Source organism: Eumetopias jubatus, unplaced genomic scaffold, assembly GCF_037043125.1.
Source record: "Eumetopias jubatus isolate StellerSeaLion01/CBP00866 unplaced genomic scaffold, mEumJub1_p1.0 scaffold_8, whole genome shotgun sequence".
Classification (NCBI taxonomy): Eukaryota; Metazoa; Chordata; class Mammalia; order Carnivora; family Otariidae; genus Eumetopias; species Eumetopias jubatus.
In genome coordinates this window covers 139,456,016-139,473,979 of record NW_028274814.1, presented here as the reverse complement: position 1 = coordinate 139,473,979, position 17,964 = coordinate 139,456,016, and the positions used below count along the sequence as shown (strand labels likewise).

Sequence of the window (17,964 nt, the reverse complement as noted above, 5' to 3'; positions counted from 1 at the left end):
CCGGCCTTGGACTCCGGCCCACCACCCCCTTTCCCAGGGAATCTGGGTGAGTCTGCGTGCCAGGGCCGCAGCCCAGAGAGAGTGTCGACCCTGGTCTGCACCGCTCCGTGAGAACCGCCGGTCAGCCATTTCTAGAATGTCCCACGCACGCTGGAAGAAAGGGAACATGCTGTGTGTGTGCCGGGCATGGGGTTCCAGATATGGCCAGTAGCTCAACCTTATGAACTCTGTGGCACAAATATGTCTCGATCTTGCAAGTTCTTGTCTGCCTAACCTGCTTATTACTGAGATGCAGGAAAGCTGGGGCCAGACTGTGCGGGTCTGAATCCCAAGTCTGCAACTTCCTCGCCCCACAGTGGGAAACGCCTGATAGACATGTTGCAGGGAAACTGAGGTTAACACCAAGTTAACAAACACAAAGAACTTAGAATAGCGTCTCGCACTGACAGTATCTTCAGGAACTTCCACCTAATTTTTGCCTCTTCTCTTCCCCGCCTGCCTCCTACACACGCACACTCAAGAGATACACTTCTGTCCATGCACATGCGTGCTGTCGTAGCAGACGTTCAGGATTGTGTCTTCCCTGGTAAATTTATCCACTTGTCCCTCAGCAGTGATGCTCTTTATCCCAAATAATGCTTTCTGCCTCAAAATCTATTTCATCTAATAATGCATAAGAGCCACCCTACTGCCAAGCTCGTATTTCGGTTAGTGTTGATCTGTTGCACTTCTCCCAACCCCTTCCTTTGTGCCATTTTGTAATCTTATGTTTTAGGTGAGTGTCTTGTAAGTAGTGTATAGCTGGATCCTGTTTGTAAATCCAGTCCGGCCTGACAGTTATCCTTCTCCAGAACACCAAACACAATGCATCTCATTCTGGCCTCTACTTTTCCTGCTGTGGCCTATTTCCCATCCAACCGTCGACCCAAACGACTCATCTGTCTGTCACTGGCCGTTCCTATGACATTTTCTCTGACCTCCCATATGTAGCGGCTTCACTCTGGTTTCTCCAGGTGTGATATTTTAATGTCACTTTCTTGAGACTTGTTTGTTTAGTGACCATAAAAGCCCATGTCTCTCACAGGTGCTGGAAAGTTCTGGCCACCACCTGTGTGCACAGGGGCTCCCACAGCATGTTTTCCCATCCCAGGCCTGCTGTTCATTCTGCCCTAACCTCTCTTCCAAATCCGTGCCCTCCCTCGGTGCTGCCCACTCAATAATTTTCTCCTTCTACTTTAATCCTCTCTTCTGCTGGGTCTAATGAATGGTAGATTTCAACGACCGTAAGTTTGGTTGCTAGAAGTTCTGTTGGGCTCTTTTCAAAAACCTGAGAGCTCTTCTTTCAGAGTCTTGTTCTTCACGTTAATTACTTGTTTTGGCTCCATTCACATCGCTGCTATAGGGTGTCAAGGCCCTGGGGTAGATCACTGCTAATCACAATGCCAGTTAATGTCCAGTCCTGGCGCACACTTTCTCTGTCTCATGCTTTTTCCGTCGTGAGCTCATCTTCAGGGGGCTTTTCTGTGGGAAAACCACAGGCCTGTGCTGAGAGAGCAGCCCCCAGGGCGGCGGTTCTCCAGGGCAGTTGGTCCACTGCTGCTGTCCAGGAGACCCTTTCAAGCGGTCCTTGAGATCAAAACCACATTCCTAATAATAGCAACGTTATTTACCTCTGTCATGGTGTTGCCGCCTGCATGGCTGGTGCGAAAGGTGAGTAAAATGCAGACACATTGGCATGAGTCAAGGCAGTACCACCAAAGCGTATTCTTAGTACCTCGCACTCATGGTGAAGAAGATAAATAAAAGGCAATTTTGCTTAAGGATGTCCTTGATGAAGTTCCTAATTTTATGATTAATATTGCATTAGATCTCGACCCTCAAGTAAACATCTTTTCAATATTCTGTGTGGAAAAGTGGGGAACACAGAAAGCCCTTGAGATGTGTACCAAAGAACAGTGATTTCTTCCAAAAACGCTCCTGGTCAATTGTGGGAGCTATGAGTGAATTAGATAACATTTTTCAAGAAACATCATTTTCACTAGAAGAAATGACTAACAGGCAAACTGGTTATTCAAACTTGGGTATTTAGCACTTTCTCAAAAATGAACAAAGACTGTCATTTCAAGGAAAACAATTGGCAGTATGTGTTGCCAATAATAATATTTGAGCTTTTAAGCCAAACTCTGAATTTTGAAGAACTTTTGTCTGCCACTCTGGGCTTACCAGCTTCTTCTAACAAGATAGTGGTAATGCTATGAGACGTGATACTGTATGATGAAGTGCGTCAGCATCTAGAAGCTCAGCACACCTCAGTCATCCACTATTCCCCAAACGGTCAGCATTCAATGCTACAGAACCACACGTGGGCAAAACACCACTCAAAGTGCAAGACAGGCCAATGGACTTCAACGTCACTGAGTACAAAATGGTGGCTGACATGGCTTCAGCTGCCACACGGCAGGCAACCTTCAGGAAGCCACCGTGTGCTAAGCTATGGTCTAGTGTTAACAAGCAAACATCCAGCGGCGGAGCAAGATGGCGGAGGAGTAGGAGACCTGGATTTCGTCTGGTCTCAGGAATTCAGCTGAATAGGGATCAAAACCATTCTGAACACCTACGAACTCAACAGATCGAACAGGAGAGTAGCAACAACTCTCTGAACAGAGAAGCGACCACTTACTGGAAGGTAGGGCGTGCGGAGAAGTGAATCCGAGGCGATATTCGGGAGGACAGACGGCGGGGGAGGGGGCCTCCGTCGGCCGCTTCTGGCAAGTGCTAGAGCCGCGGAGCACAAAATTGGACCTTTAAGAAGTTGGCTCGGCGGAGGGACGTCGCTGCAGTGGCTAAGCGGGGGTTGGAATCCTCCCGGGACAGTGTGGTCTCAGGACCCTTGGGGTCACAGAGAGACCGGGGGTGCCTGAGTGCGCCAGAGCTCCCAGGTATCAGAGTGGGGAAGCCGGCTGCAGAGACGGAGCCGAGGCGCGGGCTCTCAGCTCGGGGTGGCCATAAACTGTGATCTGCGGCCCAGTCGGGGCACGGCTCCCCCAGCAGGGACCCAACAAGCAGCAGATCCGGGGAGACTCCCCTTCCTTCCTGGGGAGGAGCGGTGCGGGAACGCACTGCAGGGATCTGCTGGGTTTGGAGACTCCACACGGGGTCGGGTGCCAGAGATAGCAACGCTCGGTCACAGGCCGGGTGAGCACGGAGTGCGGCCGGAGACCGGGGAGACGGGAGTGACTGCTTTTCTCTGGGGGCGCACTGAGGAGCGGGGCCCCGAGTTCTCAGCTCCTCCGGGTGGACATTGCGAGGCCACCATTTCTGCCCTGGTCCTCCAAAGCTGTACCAAGAGCTTGCAGGGAACAAAAGCTCCTGAGAGCAAACCCCAGCAGCTTGCTTAGCCCGGACCGACAAGGGCGGGGCAATTCCGCCTCCGGCAAAGACATTTGGAAACCACAGCAACAGGCCCCTCCCCCAGAAGATCAGCACAAACAGCCAGCAAGCCAAGACCAAGTTTACCGATCAAGGAGAACGGGAGAACTCCAGCGCTAGGGGAATCCTGCACATAGATTCATGGCTTTTTTTTTTTTTTTTACCATGATTCATTATTTCATCAAAGTTAATTTTTGTTGACTGTTTTTTTTTATTTTTCTTTTTCCCTTTTTCAACCAACATCTTATCAATCCCCTTTTTAAAAAAAAAAAACATTTTTTATTTTTCATTTTTAGAGTCATATTTTATCCCTTCATAGTAGTTACCCTTATTTTTGGCATATATATATAAGTTGTTCTCTCTTTAAAATTTTGAGGTACAGTTTCTTCTAACAGATCAAAATATACCCTAAATCACTAGTGTATGGCTTTGTTCTAGTCTCCTGCCTGATCACATTCTCTCCCTTTTTCTTTTTTTTTTTCTTAAATCTTCTTTCCTTTTTCAAACAACTTATCTTACCAAGTCCTTTTATAAAATCTTTTATAATTTTCATCTTTACAGTCATCTTCCATCCCTTCATTGTATCAACCCTTATTTTGTACATATATGTCTTTCTTCCTTTAAAATTTTAGGAGGCACTTTTTTCTAACAGACCAAAATACGCCCAAAATCTAGTGTGTGGCACTGATCTATGCACTAGCCTGATCATATTTGATCATATTCTGCTTTTTTTGTATTGTTTTGTTTTTGTTTTTATCTTTTTTTTTCTTTTTTTTTTTTCCTCTTTCTTTTTTCTTTCTTTCCCTTTCTTTTCCCCTGGTTTCAGGTCTTTTCGAATTGTATACAGTATATTTGCTGGGGACGTTGTAAACCTGTTAGCATTTTGTTCTCTCATTCATCTATTCTCCTCTGGACAAAATGACAAGACAAAAGAAATCACCTCAGCAAAAAGAACAAGAGGTAGTACCGTCAGCCAGGGACCTACTCAATACGGACATTAGTACGATGTCGGACCTAGAGTTCAGAATCATGACTTTAAAGATACTAGCTGGGCTTGAAAAAAGCGTGGAAGTTATTAGAGAAACCCTTTCTGGAGAAATAAAAGAACTAAAATCTAACCAAATTGAAATCAAAAAGGCTACTGATGAGGTGCAATCAAAAATGGGGGCACTAAATGCTAGGATACATGAGGCAGAAGAGAGATTCAGCAATATAGAAGACCAAATGATGGAAAATAAAGAGGCTGAGAAAAAGAGAGAGAAACAACTACAGGATCACGAGGGCAGAATTCGAGAGATAAGTGATACGATAAGACGAAACAACATTAGAATAATTGGGATCCTAGAAGAAGAAGAGAGAGAGAGAGGGGCAGAAGGTATATTGGAGCAAATTATAGCAGAGAACTTCCCTAATGTGAGGAAGGAAACAGGCATTAAAATCCAGGAGGCACAGAGAACCCCTCTCAAAGTCAATAATAATAGGTCAACACCCCAACATCTAATAGTAAAACTTACGAGTCTCAGAGACAAAGAGAAAATCCTGAAAGCAGCTCGGGAGAAGAGATATGTAACCTACAATGGTAGAAACATTAGACTGGCAACAGGCCTATCCACAGAGACCTGGCAGGCCAGAAAGGACTGGCAAGATATCTTCAGAGCACTAAACGAGAAAAATATGCAGCCAAGAATACTATATCCAGCTAGGCTATCATTGAAAATAGAAGGAGAGATAAAAAGCTTCCAGAACAAACAAAAACTAAAGGAATTTGCAAACACGAAACCAGCCCTCCAAGAAATATTGAGAGGGGTCCTCTAAGCAAAGAGAGAACCTAAAAGCAGCAAAGAGCAGAAACGAACACAGACAACAGACAGTTAACAGTCACCTTACAGGTAATACAATGGCACTAAATTCATACCTTTCAATAGTTACCCTGAATGTAAATGGGCTAAATACCCCAATCAAAAGACACAGGCTATCAGATTGGATTAAAAAACAAGACCCATCAATATGCTGTCTGCAAGAGACTCATTTTAGACTCAAAGACACCCCCAGATTGAAAGTGAGGGGGTGGAAAACCATTTACCATGCTAATGGACACCAAAAGAAAGCTGGGGAGGCAATCCCTATATCAGACAAACTAGATTTTAAAACAAAGACTGTAATAAGAGATGAGGAAGGACACTCTATCCTACTTAAAGGGTCTATCCAACAAGAAGATCTAACAATTGTAAATATCTATGCCCCGAACATGGGAGCAGCCAATTATATAAGGCGATTAATAACAAAAGCAAAGAAACACATTGACAACAATACAATAATAGTGGGGGACTTTAACACCCCCCTGACTGAAATGGACAGATCATCTAAGCAAAAGATCAACAAGGAAATAAAGACTTTAAATGACACACTGGACCAAATGGACTTCACAGACATATTCAGAACATTCCATCCCAGAGCAACGGAATACACATTCTTCTCTAGTGCCCATGGAACATTCTCCAGAATTGATCACATCCTAGGTCACAAATCAGGTCTCAATCGGTACCAAAAGATTGGGATCATTCCCTGCATATTTTCAGACCACAATGCTTTGAAACTAGAACTCAACCACAAGAGGAAAGTCGGAAAGAACTCAAATACATGGAGGCTAAAGAGCATCCTACTAAAGAATGAATGGGTCAACCAAGAAATTAAAGAAGAATTAAAAAAATTCATGGAAACCAATGAAAATGAAAACACAACTGTTCAAAATCTTTGGGATACAGCAAAGGCAGTCCTGAGAGGAAAGTATATAGCAATACAAGCCTTTCTCAAGAAACAAGAAAGGTCTCAAATACACAACCTAACCCTACACCTAAAGGAGCTGGAGAAAGAACAGCAAATAAAGCCTAAACCTAGCAGGAGAAGAGAAATCATTAAGATCAGAGCAGAAATCAATGAACTAGAAACCAAAAGAACAGTAGAACAGATCAACGAAACTAGGAACTGGTTCTTTGAAAGAATTAACAAGATTGATAAACCCCTGGCCAGACTGATCAAAAAGAAAAGAGAAATGACCCAAATCAACAAAATCATGAATGAAAGAGGAGAGATCACAACCAACACCAAAGAAATACAAACAATTATAAGAACATATTATGAGCAACTCTATGCCAGCAAATTAGATAACCTGGAAGAAATGGGTGCATTCCTAGAGATGTATCAACTACCAAAATTGAACCAGGAAGAAATAGAAAACCTGAACAGACCTAGAACCACTAAGGAAATTGAAGCAGTCATCAAAAATCTCCCAAGAAACAAAAGCCCAGGGCCAGATGGCTTCCCAGGGGAATTCTATCAGACATTTCAAGAAGAATTAATACCTATTCTCCTGAAACTGTTCCAAAAAATAGAAATGGAAGGGAAACTTCCAAACTCATTTTATGAGGCCAGCATTACCTTGATCCCAAAACCAGACAAAGACCCCAGCAAAAAAGAGAATTACAGACCAATATCCTTGATGAACATGGATGCAAAAATTCTCACCAAAATACTAGCCAATAGGATCCAACAGTACATTAAAAGGATTATTCACCACGACCAAGTGGGATTTATTCCTGGGCTGCAAGGCTGGTTCAACATCCGCAAATCAATCAACGTGATACAATACATTAACAAAAGAAAGAACAAGAATCATATGATCCTCTCAATAGATGCAGAAAAAGCATTTGACAAAGTACAACATCCTTTCTTGATCAAAACTCTTCAGAGTGTAGGGATAGAGGGTACATACCTCAATATCATAAAAGCCATCTATGAAAAACCTACAGCAAATATCATTCTCAATGGGGAAAGGCTGAGAGCTTTTCCCCTAAGGTCAGGAACGCGGCAGGGATGTCCACTCTCACCACTGCTATTCAACATAGTATTAGAAGTCCTAGCCACAGCAATCAGACAACAAAAAGAAATCAAAGGCATCCAAATCGGCAAAGAGGAAGTCAAACTCTCACTCTTTGCAGATGATATGATACTGTATGTGGAAAACCCAAAAGACTCCACCCCAAAACTGCTAGAACTCATACAGGAATTCAGTAAAGTAGCAGGATATAAAATCAATGCACAGAAATCAGTGGCATTCCTATACACCAACAACAAGACAGAAGAGAGACAAATCAAGGAGTCTATCCCATTTACAATTGCACCCAAAACCATTAGATACCTAGGAATAAATCTAACCAAAGAGGCAAAGGATCTGTACTCAGAAAACTATAAAATACTCATGAAAGAAATTGAAGAAGACACAAAGAAATGGAAAAACGTTCCATGCTCATGGATTGGGAGAATCAACATTGTGAAGATGTCAATGCTACCTAGAGCAATCTACACATTCAATGCAATCCCCATCAAAATACCATCCACTTTTTTCAAAGAAATGGAACAAATAATCCTAAAATTTGTATGGAACCAGAAGAGACCCAGAATAGCCAGAGGAATACTGAAAAAGAAAAGCAAAGCTGGCGGCATCACAATTCCGGACTTCCAGCTCTATTACAAAGCTGTCATCATCAAGACAGTATGGTACTGGCACAAAAACAGACACATAGATCAATGGAACAGAATCGAGAGCCCAGAAATGGACCCTCAACTCTATGGTCAACTTATTTTTGACAAAGCAGGAAAGAATGTCCAATGGCAAAAAGACAGTCTCTTCAACAAATGGTGTTGGGAAAATTGGACAGCCACATGCAGAAGAATGAAACTGGACCATTTCCTTACACCACACACAAAAATAGACTCCAAATGGTTGAAAGACCTAAACGTGAGACAGGAGTCCATCCAAATCCTAAAGGAGAACACAGGTAGCAACCTTTTCGACCTTAGCCGCAGCAACTTCTTCCTAGAAACATCGCCAAAGGCACGGGAAGCCAGGGCAAAAATGAACTATTGGGATTTCATCAAGATAAAAAGCTTTTGCACAGCAAAAGAAACAGTCCACAAAACCAAAAGACAACCGACAGAATGGGAGAAAATGTTTGCAAATGACATATCAGATAAAGGGCTAGTATCCAAAATCTATAAAGAACTTATCAAACTCAACACCCAAAGAACAAATAATCCAATCAAGAAATGGGCAGAAGACATGAACAGACATTTCTCCAAAGAAGACATCCAAATGGCCAAAAGGCACATGAAAAAGTGCTCAACATCGCTCGGCATCAGGGAAATCCAAATCAAAACCTCAATGAGATACCACCTCACACCCGTCAGAATGGCTAAAATTAACAAGTCAGGGAACGACAGATGTTGGCGGGGATGTGGAGAAAGGGGAACCCTCCTACACTGTTGGTGGGAATGCAAGCTGGTGCAACCCCTCTGGAAAACAGTATGGAGGTTCCTCAAACAGTTGAAATTAGAGCTACCATTCGATCCAGCAATTGCACTACTGGGTATTTACCACAAAGATACAAATGTAGGGACCCGAAGGGGTACGTGTACCCCAATGTTTATAGCAGCAATGTCCACAATAGCCAAACTGTGGAAAGAGCCAAGATGCCCATCGACAGATGAATGGATAAAGAAGAGTTGGTATATATATACACAATGGAATATTATGCAGCCATCAAAAGGAATGAGATCTTGCCATTTGCAACGACGTGGATGGAACTGGGGGGTGTTATGCTGAGTGAAATAAGTCAATCAGAGAAAGACATGTATCACATGACCTCACTGATATGAGGAATTCTTAATCTCAGGAAACAAACTGAGTGTTACTGGAGTGGTTGGGGGTGGGAGGGATGGGGTGGCTGGGTGATAGACATTGGGGAGGGTATGTGCTATGGTGAGCGCTGTGAATTGTGCAAGACTGATGAATCACGGATCTGTACTTCTGAAACAACGCAACATATTTTAAGAAAAAAGAAAAAGAAGAAGATAACAGGAGAGGAAGAAAAGGGGAGTATGTCAGAGGGGGAGACGAACCATGACAGATGATGGACTCTAAAAACAAACTGAGGGTTCTATAGGGGAGGGGGGTAGGGGGATGGGTTAGCCTGGTGATGGGTATTGAGGAGGGCACGTTCAGCATGGAGCACTGGGTGTTATGAACAAACAATGAATCATGGAACACTGCATCAAAAACGAATGATGTAATATATGGTGATTAACATAACAATAAAAAAATTAAAAAAAAAAAACAAGCAAACATCCACAGTCGTCAGGAGAGCGCTATGAAAATTCTCCTCCCACTCCCAACGCCCTGCCTGGGAGAGGCCGGACTATTTTCACATACTCCCATCAAACCCAACATATCTCCACAGACTGAATGCAGAAGCACACGTGAGAAATTAGGTATCTTCTATGGAGTCAGACCTTACAGGGTCTTAACACAGGGGAACACAGTGCCTTCCTTCTCACGAAATAGTTATGTTTCAAAAATATTAATTACCGAGATATGTTATTTATAATAGCATATAAGGAATTTATCGTTGTTACTTTAAGATAAATTACTAAATATTTTTAAATGATCTCTGAGTTTCTAACATAGTAAATACCGACAGAATTCACCCACATGAGTCAAAGCTCTTTGAGTTCCTCATGACTTTTGAAGACTGTAACGTAGCCCCGAGACACGAAGCTGGAAAGCCTTGATGGAGAAACATTTTTTTTTTGTTTTGGAGTAGCACCAGGATTTCCCTATGCAGGACCGGCTTTATCTTATTTCTACCCCTTGCCAAGATAATAAAACCTTAACTTTTAGGCATGACTGTAATCATTCCCTTCACACTTGCTAGCGTCCACTAGTGGGGTCATCACTCCTCGTGTCCGGAGGACTCCCTCCCCTTGGTAAGGAGTCCAGCTTTAAATTTTAGACAATTCTTGCTCAACATCACCCAACGCCTCCAGGCATATGCTGGGAGGGAGCAGCTTCTTTCTGGGCCTAGTCTGTCATCCTCCTGGGACAAGAGGCTCCCAAGCCCCAGAACTCTGGTCCCCCACCTCCAGGACCCCTAGAACTCTGCCGTCCATCGGCAGTCCTCTCCACGCACCCCTGGCCACCAGGATACTCATCCTGCAGGGACAACAGGTTGGTGACTGTGCACAGCCCCTGTACACAGCAGGTGCTCACCACACTCTGGCCAAATGCAGAACAGAGTCTCAGACTGAGGCCACAAGGTGAGCCGAAAGCAGAGTTACGTCTCCAGAAAAATGAGCAGATGTGGTTTTTGCCCTCTAGAACGTAGCCAGCAAAATGGAAGTCATTTCCACTGATTTCAGCTGGACACGGTCATAAAGCAGAGTAGAAAACCACAGGCTTCAGAGCTCACATGTGGGTCCCAACACAGGCTCTTTGACCCCAGGCAAGGGATCTGTGTGTGTGCAGAGTGTGACATCTGCTCTGCTGTGAAGCTAAGAGCCACTCGGACACGCTAGCCATCACTGCCCACTGACCACGGGAAGCCCCATCGCTGCTGCCGAGGAGAGCAGGAGAGCTGCTGCACGGCCGTGGCCCAGCGACTCGGACTCCCTGCAGTCTCCCCGGCACGTGGATTTAGCGTCACTCGATAGACAGCCCTGAACTTCCTGAGCTGCAGGGAACCGGTGAAGGCCAGGCTGACAGGGCCTCGCTTAACAAGGCCAAGCATGAGTTCTCAATGGTTTTCAAGCAGGGCAGTGATATGATGAGAAGGTGCTCCAGGAAGACGGCTCTCGAGTTGTCAGGAGAGAGCAGAAAGGATAGGGCGAGCCCAGGTGTATGAGAGCAAGCGCAGCAACAGAAGCTTCCAGCTCCTCAGGGCGCTGACACCCGGTCCGTCTTTCCGCCTGCTTCTCCGTCCCCTCAGACCCTCACACCTGTCCACACAAAGCAGTGGGGGCACCCGCACACACCCAACAGCCCCCCAGAGGAGCTCTCCTCATCTCAGGGAATGACAGATCTCCCCGAGTCCCCCAGTGCTGGTAACCTGCTCACGTCAGGGCCCTGTGGCTTGCGGCAGCCTACAGAGGGCAGCGAACGCGCATACCCAGAGAAAGCCGCACTGCACACATGCACGCACACGCACACGCAACCCTGGTCCAAAAGCCATTTCATCAGACGGCAAACTTCAGATGAAAAATGAAAAGCCAGGGTCACTTCCAGTGTAGAGCTGGTTTTATTCACAAATAGAAGCAGGATAAGTACGTAAATGGCAGGAATTCCATCACTCATGATCACAGAAGTGACACTTGAAATTTATAATGTCTCACATTATGATTCAATCCCTTTCTTAGATGGGAAAAAAAAAAGTCTTACATTTTGGGAGAAGATTAACACATATGAAAACGTTAACAATGGAGGGGAATGATAAATCGAGACTTGGGCCAAAATCGTATTTTCCTCTGTAAGAGGCAAACAAGGTTCTTACTCGTCATTACGGGAAGGCCTTCTACTTGCTCTTTGTCGCTTCTCAGTTATCAAAAGTAAGGTGAGCCCACACCGTTCTCTCCCACACAGTCATTCTGGCTAATTTATTCAAATTAAACCTCAGGACCCAAATCTGGAGACCACATCATGTAAAAGTCTTCCTCGGGCCCCTTTTAGCCCAGCAGCTGAGCCAAGGCCTCCACGGGCAGTGGTGTCGGGAACAGCACCATGACAACGGCTCAGGAAGGCCCAGCCTGGCTGGAAATGCAGGTAACAAGTGCACCCCATCAACTTCTCCCCTACTCACCTGCGACAAAAGGGGTCCCGGCACAGCGCACAGACGCCCACACGGCCTCCGCCCCTGGGGCATCTTTGGAATGAACCCAGCCCATGAGGTCCCGCAGAAAACCTCCATCAACCAAACCCTGCTCTGGGCTCTACACACCCGCCCCCATCCCCGTCACCCCTCCTCCAAGTCTCACTGCATTCTCAAATCGGGTCCTTGGGAGCACGTGTCTTATGCCCCCTCCAGGTCTACCCTGTGTCCCACACTGAGCTCCTGGGAGGCCTCTGCTGACATACCTCTCCCTCCCCAGGAAGGCACGCAGCCCCTGGCACAGAGTGTGCATCTACAAAAGCCCTGTCAGCACAGAATGAGGCTTAGATGGTCCACACCCACCAGGGGACCTCCATCTACCTCGACCACGGATTGCTACATCAAGAGGCTCCAGTCCTCCTTCCTACTCTGTGTAGGGTCTTTCCCCCAAACCACTTCCATAAAATCACCCCTGGCCCTGGGAGACCTGAGGCCTTTCTGCGAAAATCTCTGCCATCCACCCTGACTGACACCAAGTCCAGCAGAGCCCCACACACACGCAGTATTTCTCACACCTGTCGACCCTGTGAAGGAGGCATAGCCCAGGCATAGAAGGGGAGGCTTCAGAAGGCAGCACGTGGCCAGGCTGAGCCCAGAGGCAGGCCTGTGCAACAGGCCCAGTGCCCCCCACCCCCATGACACTGGTTTCAGATACAGAGTCCAGGCCGGCAGGAGCTCACCTGAATACCATCCAGCAGCTTGCTCATGCACCAGTACGTGTCGGCCTCGACGTTACGCAGCACGTCTGCGGGCACGCGGGAGACGTCGGCAGCGTCCACATCCTCCTCCTCTGTGCACCAGGGAGCATGGAAAAGACAGCGAGCGGTTAATCCACAGGACACACCACGGGGCGGGGCTGGGGGGGGGGGCACGGCTGGTAGAGACTTGCACGCGGCAGGCAAGGTCACGCCGGGGCCCATTTTTCTTGCTTGAACTAGATGGCTCATAGGCTTCAACCTCATCACTTAATGGTTCTCCATTTTAATACCTAATTAGTTGCAGATAATTAATATTCTGAGTCTTTTCCAATTAATTAACATAATTAATATATTATAAATTATTGCTTCTCAGGCAATTCACCTCCTAATAAGAGAGGGCCTAAAAGACATTACTTATTCCCAACACAGATCTGAAAGCTTTTTCATAAGATTGTTTAAAATTCTGCTTCTAATGTGGTTACATATTCATTAGACAATAATTTCTCTCAAAACCGGTTCCCAAGGTGAGGGTTTCCAAAACCACGCTGGGCAAAGATCCCTCGGCTACAGGCAAGCACCCGTGAAAGCAGGAGCCTGAAGAGAAAGAACAGGCGGCAGTGTTCTGAATAGTCTCCTTCTTCGGACACAAAAAACCCAATGAGAGAACATAACTTAAAATTTTTAAAATGCAAAACAGACACTTAACTGAAATGGCTTATCAGACGTTTGAACGAACTAGTTTTAGATCCTTACAAACGCCGCTATCATCCAGCACAACACTCATAAATGTTTTAGAAGTTGTGCGTTCTATTTTTTCATTTTATTTAATTTTGTTTTATTTTGCCAACATGCAGGGCATCCTTGCAAGAAAAACATTCTCGAAGCAAAGAAACATTTCTGTTGAGAACATATTTGGAAAGTTTTAAGTAGGTAGAGATGACAATAATCCTAAGAATACTAATTGCTACCACCTGTTGAGTAGCTGTGAGGTGACAGGCGCTCCTCCCCACGATCGAATGTCCTCGCTCATGAACCCCCGTCACACGTCTGCTACCACCACCACTGCGCCCCTTGGAAACAGGCTGCAGTGAAACAGCAGGTGTGGCCCCCGGGGACAGCCCGTGGCAGCGTGGTCAGGACACAGGCCCTCCTGACAGGCAGCCCCACACAGCCTCGCCTCACGTCACAGCACGTGGCTGCGAGAGCCACGGTGAACCCCCTTCCACTCCGCTCCCTGTTCACGACAGAAACCACAATGGTGACAACAGGCCAGGCGAGTGCAGACCCAAGCCTGGCCAGGCCCTGCGTGTGGGCCACACCGGTCTACACAGGCAGGCCCCGCCCTGGACACGCATCCATCCCAGCCGCGTACAGCCACGAGGACACGTCCCCATCAGCTCTGCTCTCAGCCTCTTGTCACCGCATGTCCCCGGGGCGCCCAGGACCACGTCTGTGGGGACTGAGGCCTGGAAAGTCACTCTGTCCCCACTCATTCCTTTACTGCCCCGCTCACTCAACAAGCACTTCTGCATTTTGGTTTCATTCAGGGGTTTATTTTATTGCGATGTAGTCCATATACAACAAAATTCACCTTTTTTAAAGCACAAAAATCACTGGGTTTTAGTGTCTCAGAGTTGGATAACCATCACCACCACGTAATTCCAGAACTTTTTCACCACCGCAAGCCAGCCCATCAGCAGGCACTCGCCCCTGGCAACCACCCCTCTGTGCTCTGCCTCCGTGGATCCGCCCATCCTGGACATTGCACGTAATGGGATCATGCGGGATGGAGCCTTCTGTGCCTGTTCCCTTCACTCAGTGCCAAGCTCCTGGGGTCATCCAGGCCACAGCCTGTGCCAGCACCTGTCCTCTCCATAGCAGAAGAACATTCCGAGGTATGGATGGGCCATACTGCCTATCACTTGTCCCCTGTGGAACACTGGGCTGTCGTTCCCTTGCTGGGACAATGCGACAACACACAGCAGGTGCTCCCCGTGTGGTGGCTCAGTCCCTACGCTCCAGGGCCTTGGGCACAGAGATGAGTCAAGAGGCGATGCCTTGCAGAAGCTCAGAGCCCCTCCCCACGGATGCAGGACTATGGTGAAGGCGTCCCCAGGCTGGCCTGGCCGGCTCTGAGCTCCCTCCTCAGTTCGAGCCCGCCGGGGACCCGTGCCCTGTCCCAGCTGCCCCGAGGGCTGTGGGCTCTCCCTCCCACAGCCGGGCACCGCTCTGCCCCCTGGCCACGGCCCAGCAAGGTGCCTGGCCTCAGACCTTGGCTGTCCCGGGAGGCCAACGTCTGGCTCACACGCAGCCGCTGACAAAGCCCCGCCATGTATGGCTCTGCCGGAAATGCTGGCTCTGAAGGCCTGAGGCAGCCTAGGGGGGAGGCACCAACTCCGCCTGTCTACAGAGGAGGAAGCGAGGTCTCCTGGGGTCACTACCGAGCACATGACACCGTCCTGCTGGAAGAGCAAGCCGGCGGGCGCGAGTGTAAGCGGCCTCCTCCGGCTTCGGCGGACTCAGCTCCACTCCCTACCACCCTAGAGCAGGTCTGATTTTATCCCCCATCTCAGGGAACGGACTCCACCACAATCCTCAGAGGACTACTCCTGAAAAGTTTTCCATCGACGCATTCTCTTTCCAGGGCCTTCAAAGCACCAAGATGTTGCCTCGGCTGTTAGGACAGAGCATCCCCAGCTCGTAGGGGCAGCGGGCCCCCCAGTGCAGGAGCGCGGGACGCAGGCCTCGGAGATGTTTCTCGGTCTGCTTAGCTGTCTTACTGCCTTATGCCAGGAAAGGTCAGCTGGGCAGCCTCTTTCAAGTGTCAGCTCTCACAACGGGCCATTTGTCACTCTTCAATGTAATGAAGTAATGGCATTTAACTCAGAGCACCCCTATGCCAATCTGTCTTCAAAAAAAGCCAAGAGAATCGGAATGACCCTCATTGTCAGAATGAGATAAATATCCATCCTCCTGGAGAAAACATCGGCTGACACAGGAGAAAACGCGGAGGGCAGCACAGAACACTCCAGAAGGCTTGCGCCGCAGGCACAGGGTCAGAGCCGAGAACAGAACACCCCACCAAGGCTGGCGCAGCTGCTACGGGGTCCTCCTGGGGCTCCCCACAGGAGATGGGGCTCTAATGGTTCCTGGGGGCACAGCCCAGACCAAACCAGGAGCAAAAGCCGCACGTTCAGCACAGGTGCTGTCGGTCAGAGGCTAACTTACTGCAGCATCTGCCACGAGGCCCGGGAGACTCAACACTGTGGGCCAGGAGGGCCCTCAGAGGCAGACCCCAAAATGGCCAACAGTCGTGGCAGCTTACAACTCAAACCCAACCGGCTCCAAAGGTAATACATGCCTCCCACCAGGGCATGCTGCCTCCACATCTCTGGGGCAAGGAGGGGGGCCAGGGGGGCGGGAACCCGAACGGGGAGCCACCAGGGAAGCCTGGGGCCTCAGGAGCCCTCCTGTCCGCGGACACAGAGGCTGCGCTACGCAGTGCTTTGCCCCCTAAACATGGGCCGCGTCAAGGGACGGGGAGAGACCAGAAACACTGCCCCACCGAGATCACAAAGGAGAGGAAACCACTGACGTGGACGGTTCCAGGCAATCCCGGGGTTCAAAAAAAGAAACACAACTCCAAGGGGAAATCGGTAGAATCACAGGAATGGGACAAGCCTGGCGACAGCGGAGGAGACGGGGCCTTGGGAACCATGCCGCGGGGCCGGGGCTGGACAGGGCTCTCGGTGCCAACCCCTCTGGGCCACGGGGATGTGGGCTTAGCTAATTCTGACCCACGCTGCGCAGACGCTCCAGGAGCAGCTCCACAAGCTGCTCGAGGCCGCCGTCCGCCATGGGAGGTGGCTGCCCAATGGGGCACCCCTGGACCGTGACCCCAAGCACCCCGTACACGGCCCTCTCCCAGCCAGGCAGGCAGGACGGACAGGCCCTGGAAGCCAGCACGGGGAAGGTACTGCGGACTCGCGAAGGCAGCACGGATACCAAACACATGACTGCCAACAACAGAATTTAAGCCGACCTGTTTCATCTGAAACTGGACTGGATCCCACGTCCTACTGTATCCCGTCAGCACAAACATGGGCATGCACACACACTGCCGTCGAAGAGCTGCAGCCAGCCTGCTCCCCAGCTGCCCACAGCACCACCCATCAGGGCCAGGCCCTGCACCTTGAGGACCCCGAGCTGAGAAAGCTGGGAGCTCTGACTCCCAGAGCTCAGAGTGACAGGGAGACCAACACATGCACAGTCTAAGCCGAGTGCACATGGGGAAGCAGGGAAGACACTGCCCGGCCCGGGACAGACAATCAGCCACAAGTGCACGTGCAGGCGCAAGATATAAAAAACAGCCATTTAATTTATAAAATCTCTCACCTGCCTTCTCAAATCATGAAACGGCTTTAGGGGATGATTTAAATAAATTCTTTGAAAATGCTACCCTGCCATATTATTGTTGAAAAAGCAATTTATAAAATAATCTCATCTTTATCAATGACACCGTTTATATCAAAAACTCCAACCCTCACCTGTCTGTGTGCACAAGCACCCAGAGAACATTACTCAGAAAGATGCCAGAAACATGACCGTGGTGCCCCCTGGGAAAGAACATCGCGGGTGGTGGTAACTACAACTCTTCACTTTTTGCAGAAAGGTAGAGAGTAAAAAGAGAACACAAATTTTCACAATTAACACTTAGGACTTTTGCCAATAGGGAAAAAAATACTGTGTAAGCAGCTGGGATAGTTTCACTAAGGTCTATCTTTCCATGGATAGCCCTAGAGAAAGTTCCCAACAGTGGTGGTGCCCTTCTAAGCGTTCTGAGAAGCTCGTGGGGCATTTGGGCGTCAGGACAATTAGGGTAGGGAACTGCTGGCGATCAGTGGGGGGGGGGGGGGGGGTCAGCACTGCCCATCGTAGAAATGTGAACAGCATGGCACAATTAGCACATCCAGAGTCAGTCGTGACTCGCCCACCAGCCTGGGTGGGTGGGTGGACCGGCAGAAGGGTAGGTAGATATAAGGAACTAATAAAAGAATGGAGGACATTCTGGCTGGTAAGGA

The 17,964-nt window shown here is 48.2% G+C and overlaps 1 protein-coding gene across 1 annotated transcript in view; it reads right to left on the bottom strand.

The window, feature by feature from the left end:
• Positions 1-17,964, bottom strand: part of TBC1D22A (TBC1 domain family member 22A) — a 346,524-nt gene that overhangs the window by 147,537 nt on the left and 181,023 nt on the right. Inside the window, exon 9 of the mRNA XM_028115313.2 lies at positions 12,866-12,975. Within this exon, the coding sequence (XP_027971114.2) occupies positions 12,866-12,975 (110 nt within the window). The remainder of the gene's footprint in view (positions 1-12,865; positions 12,976-17,964) is intronic.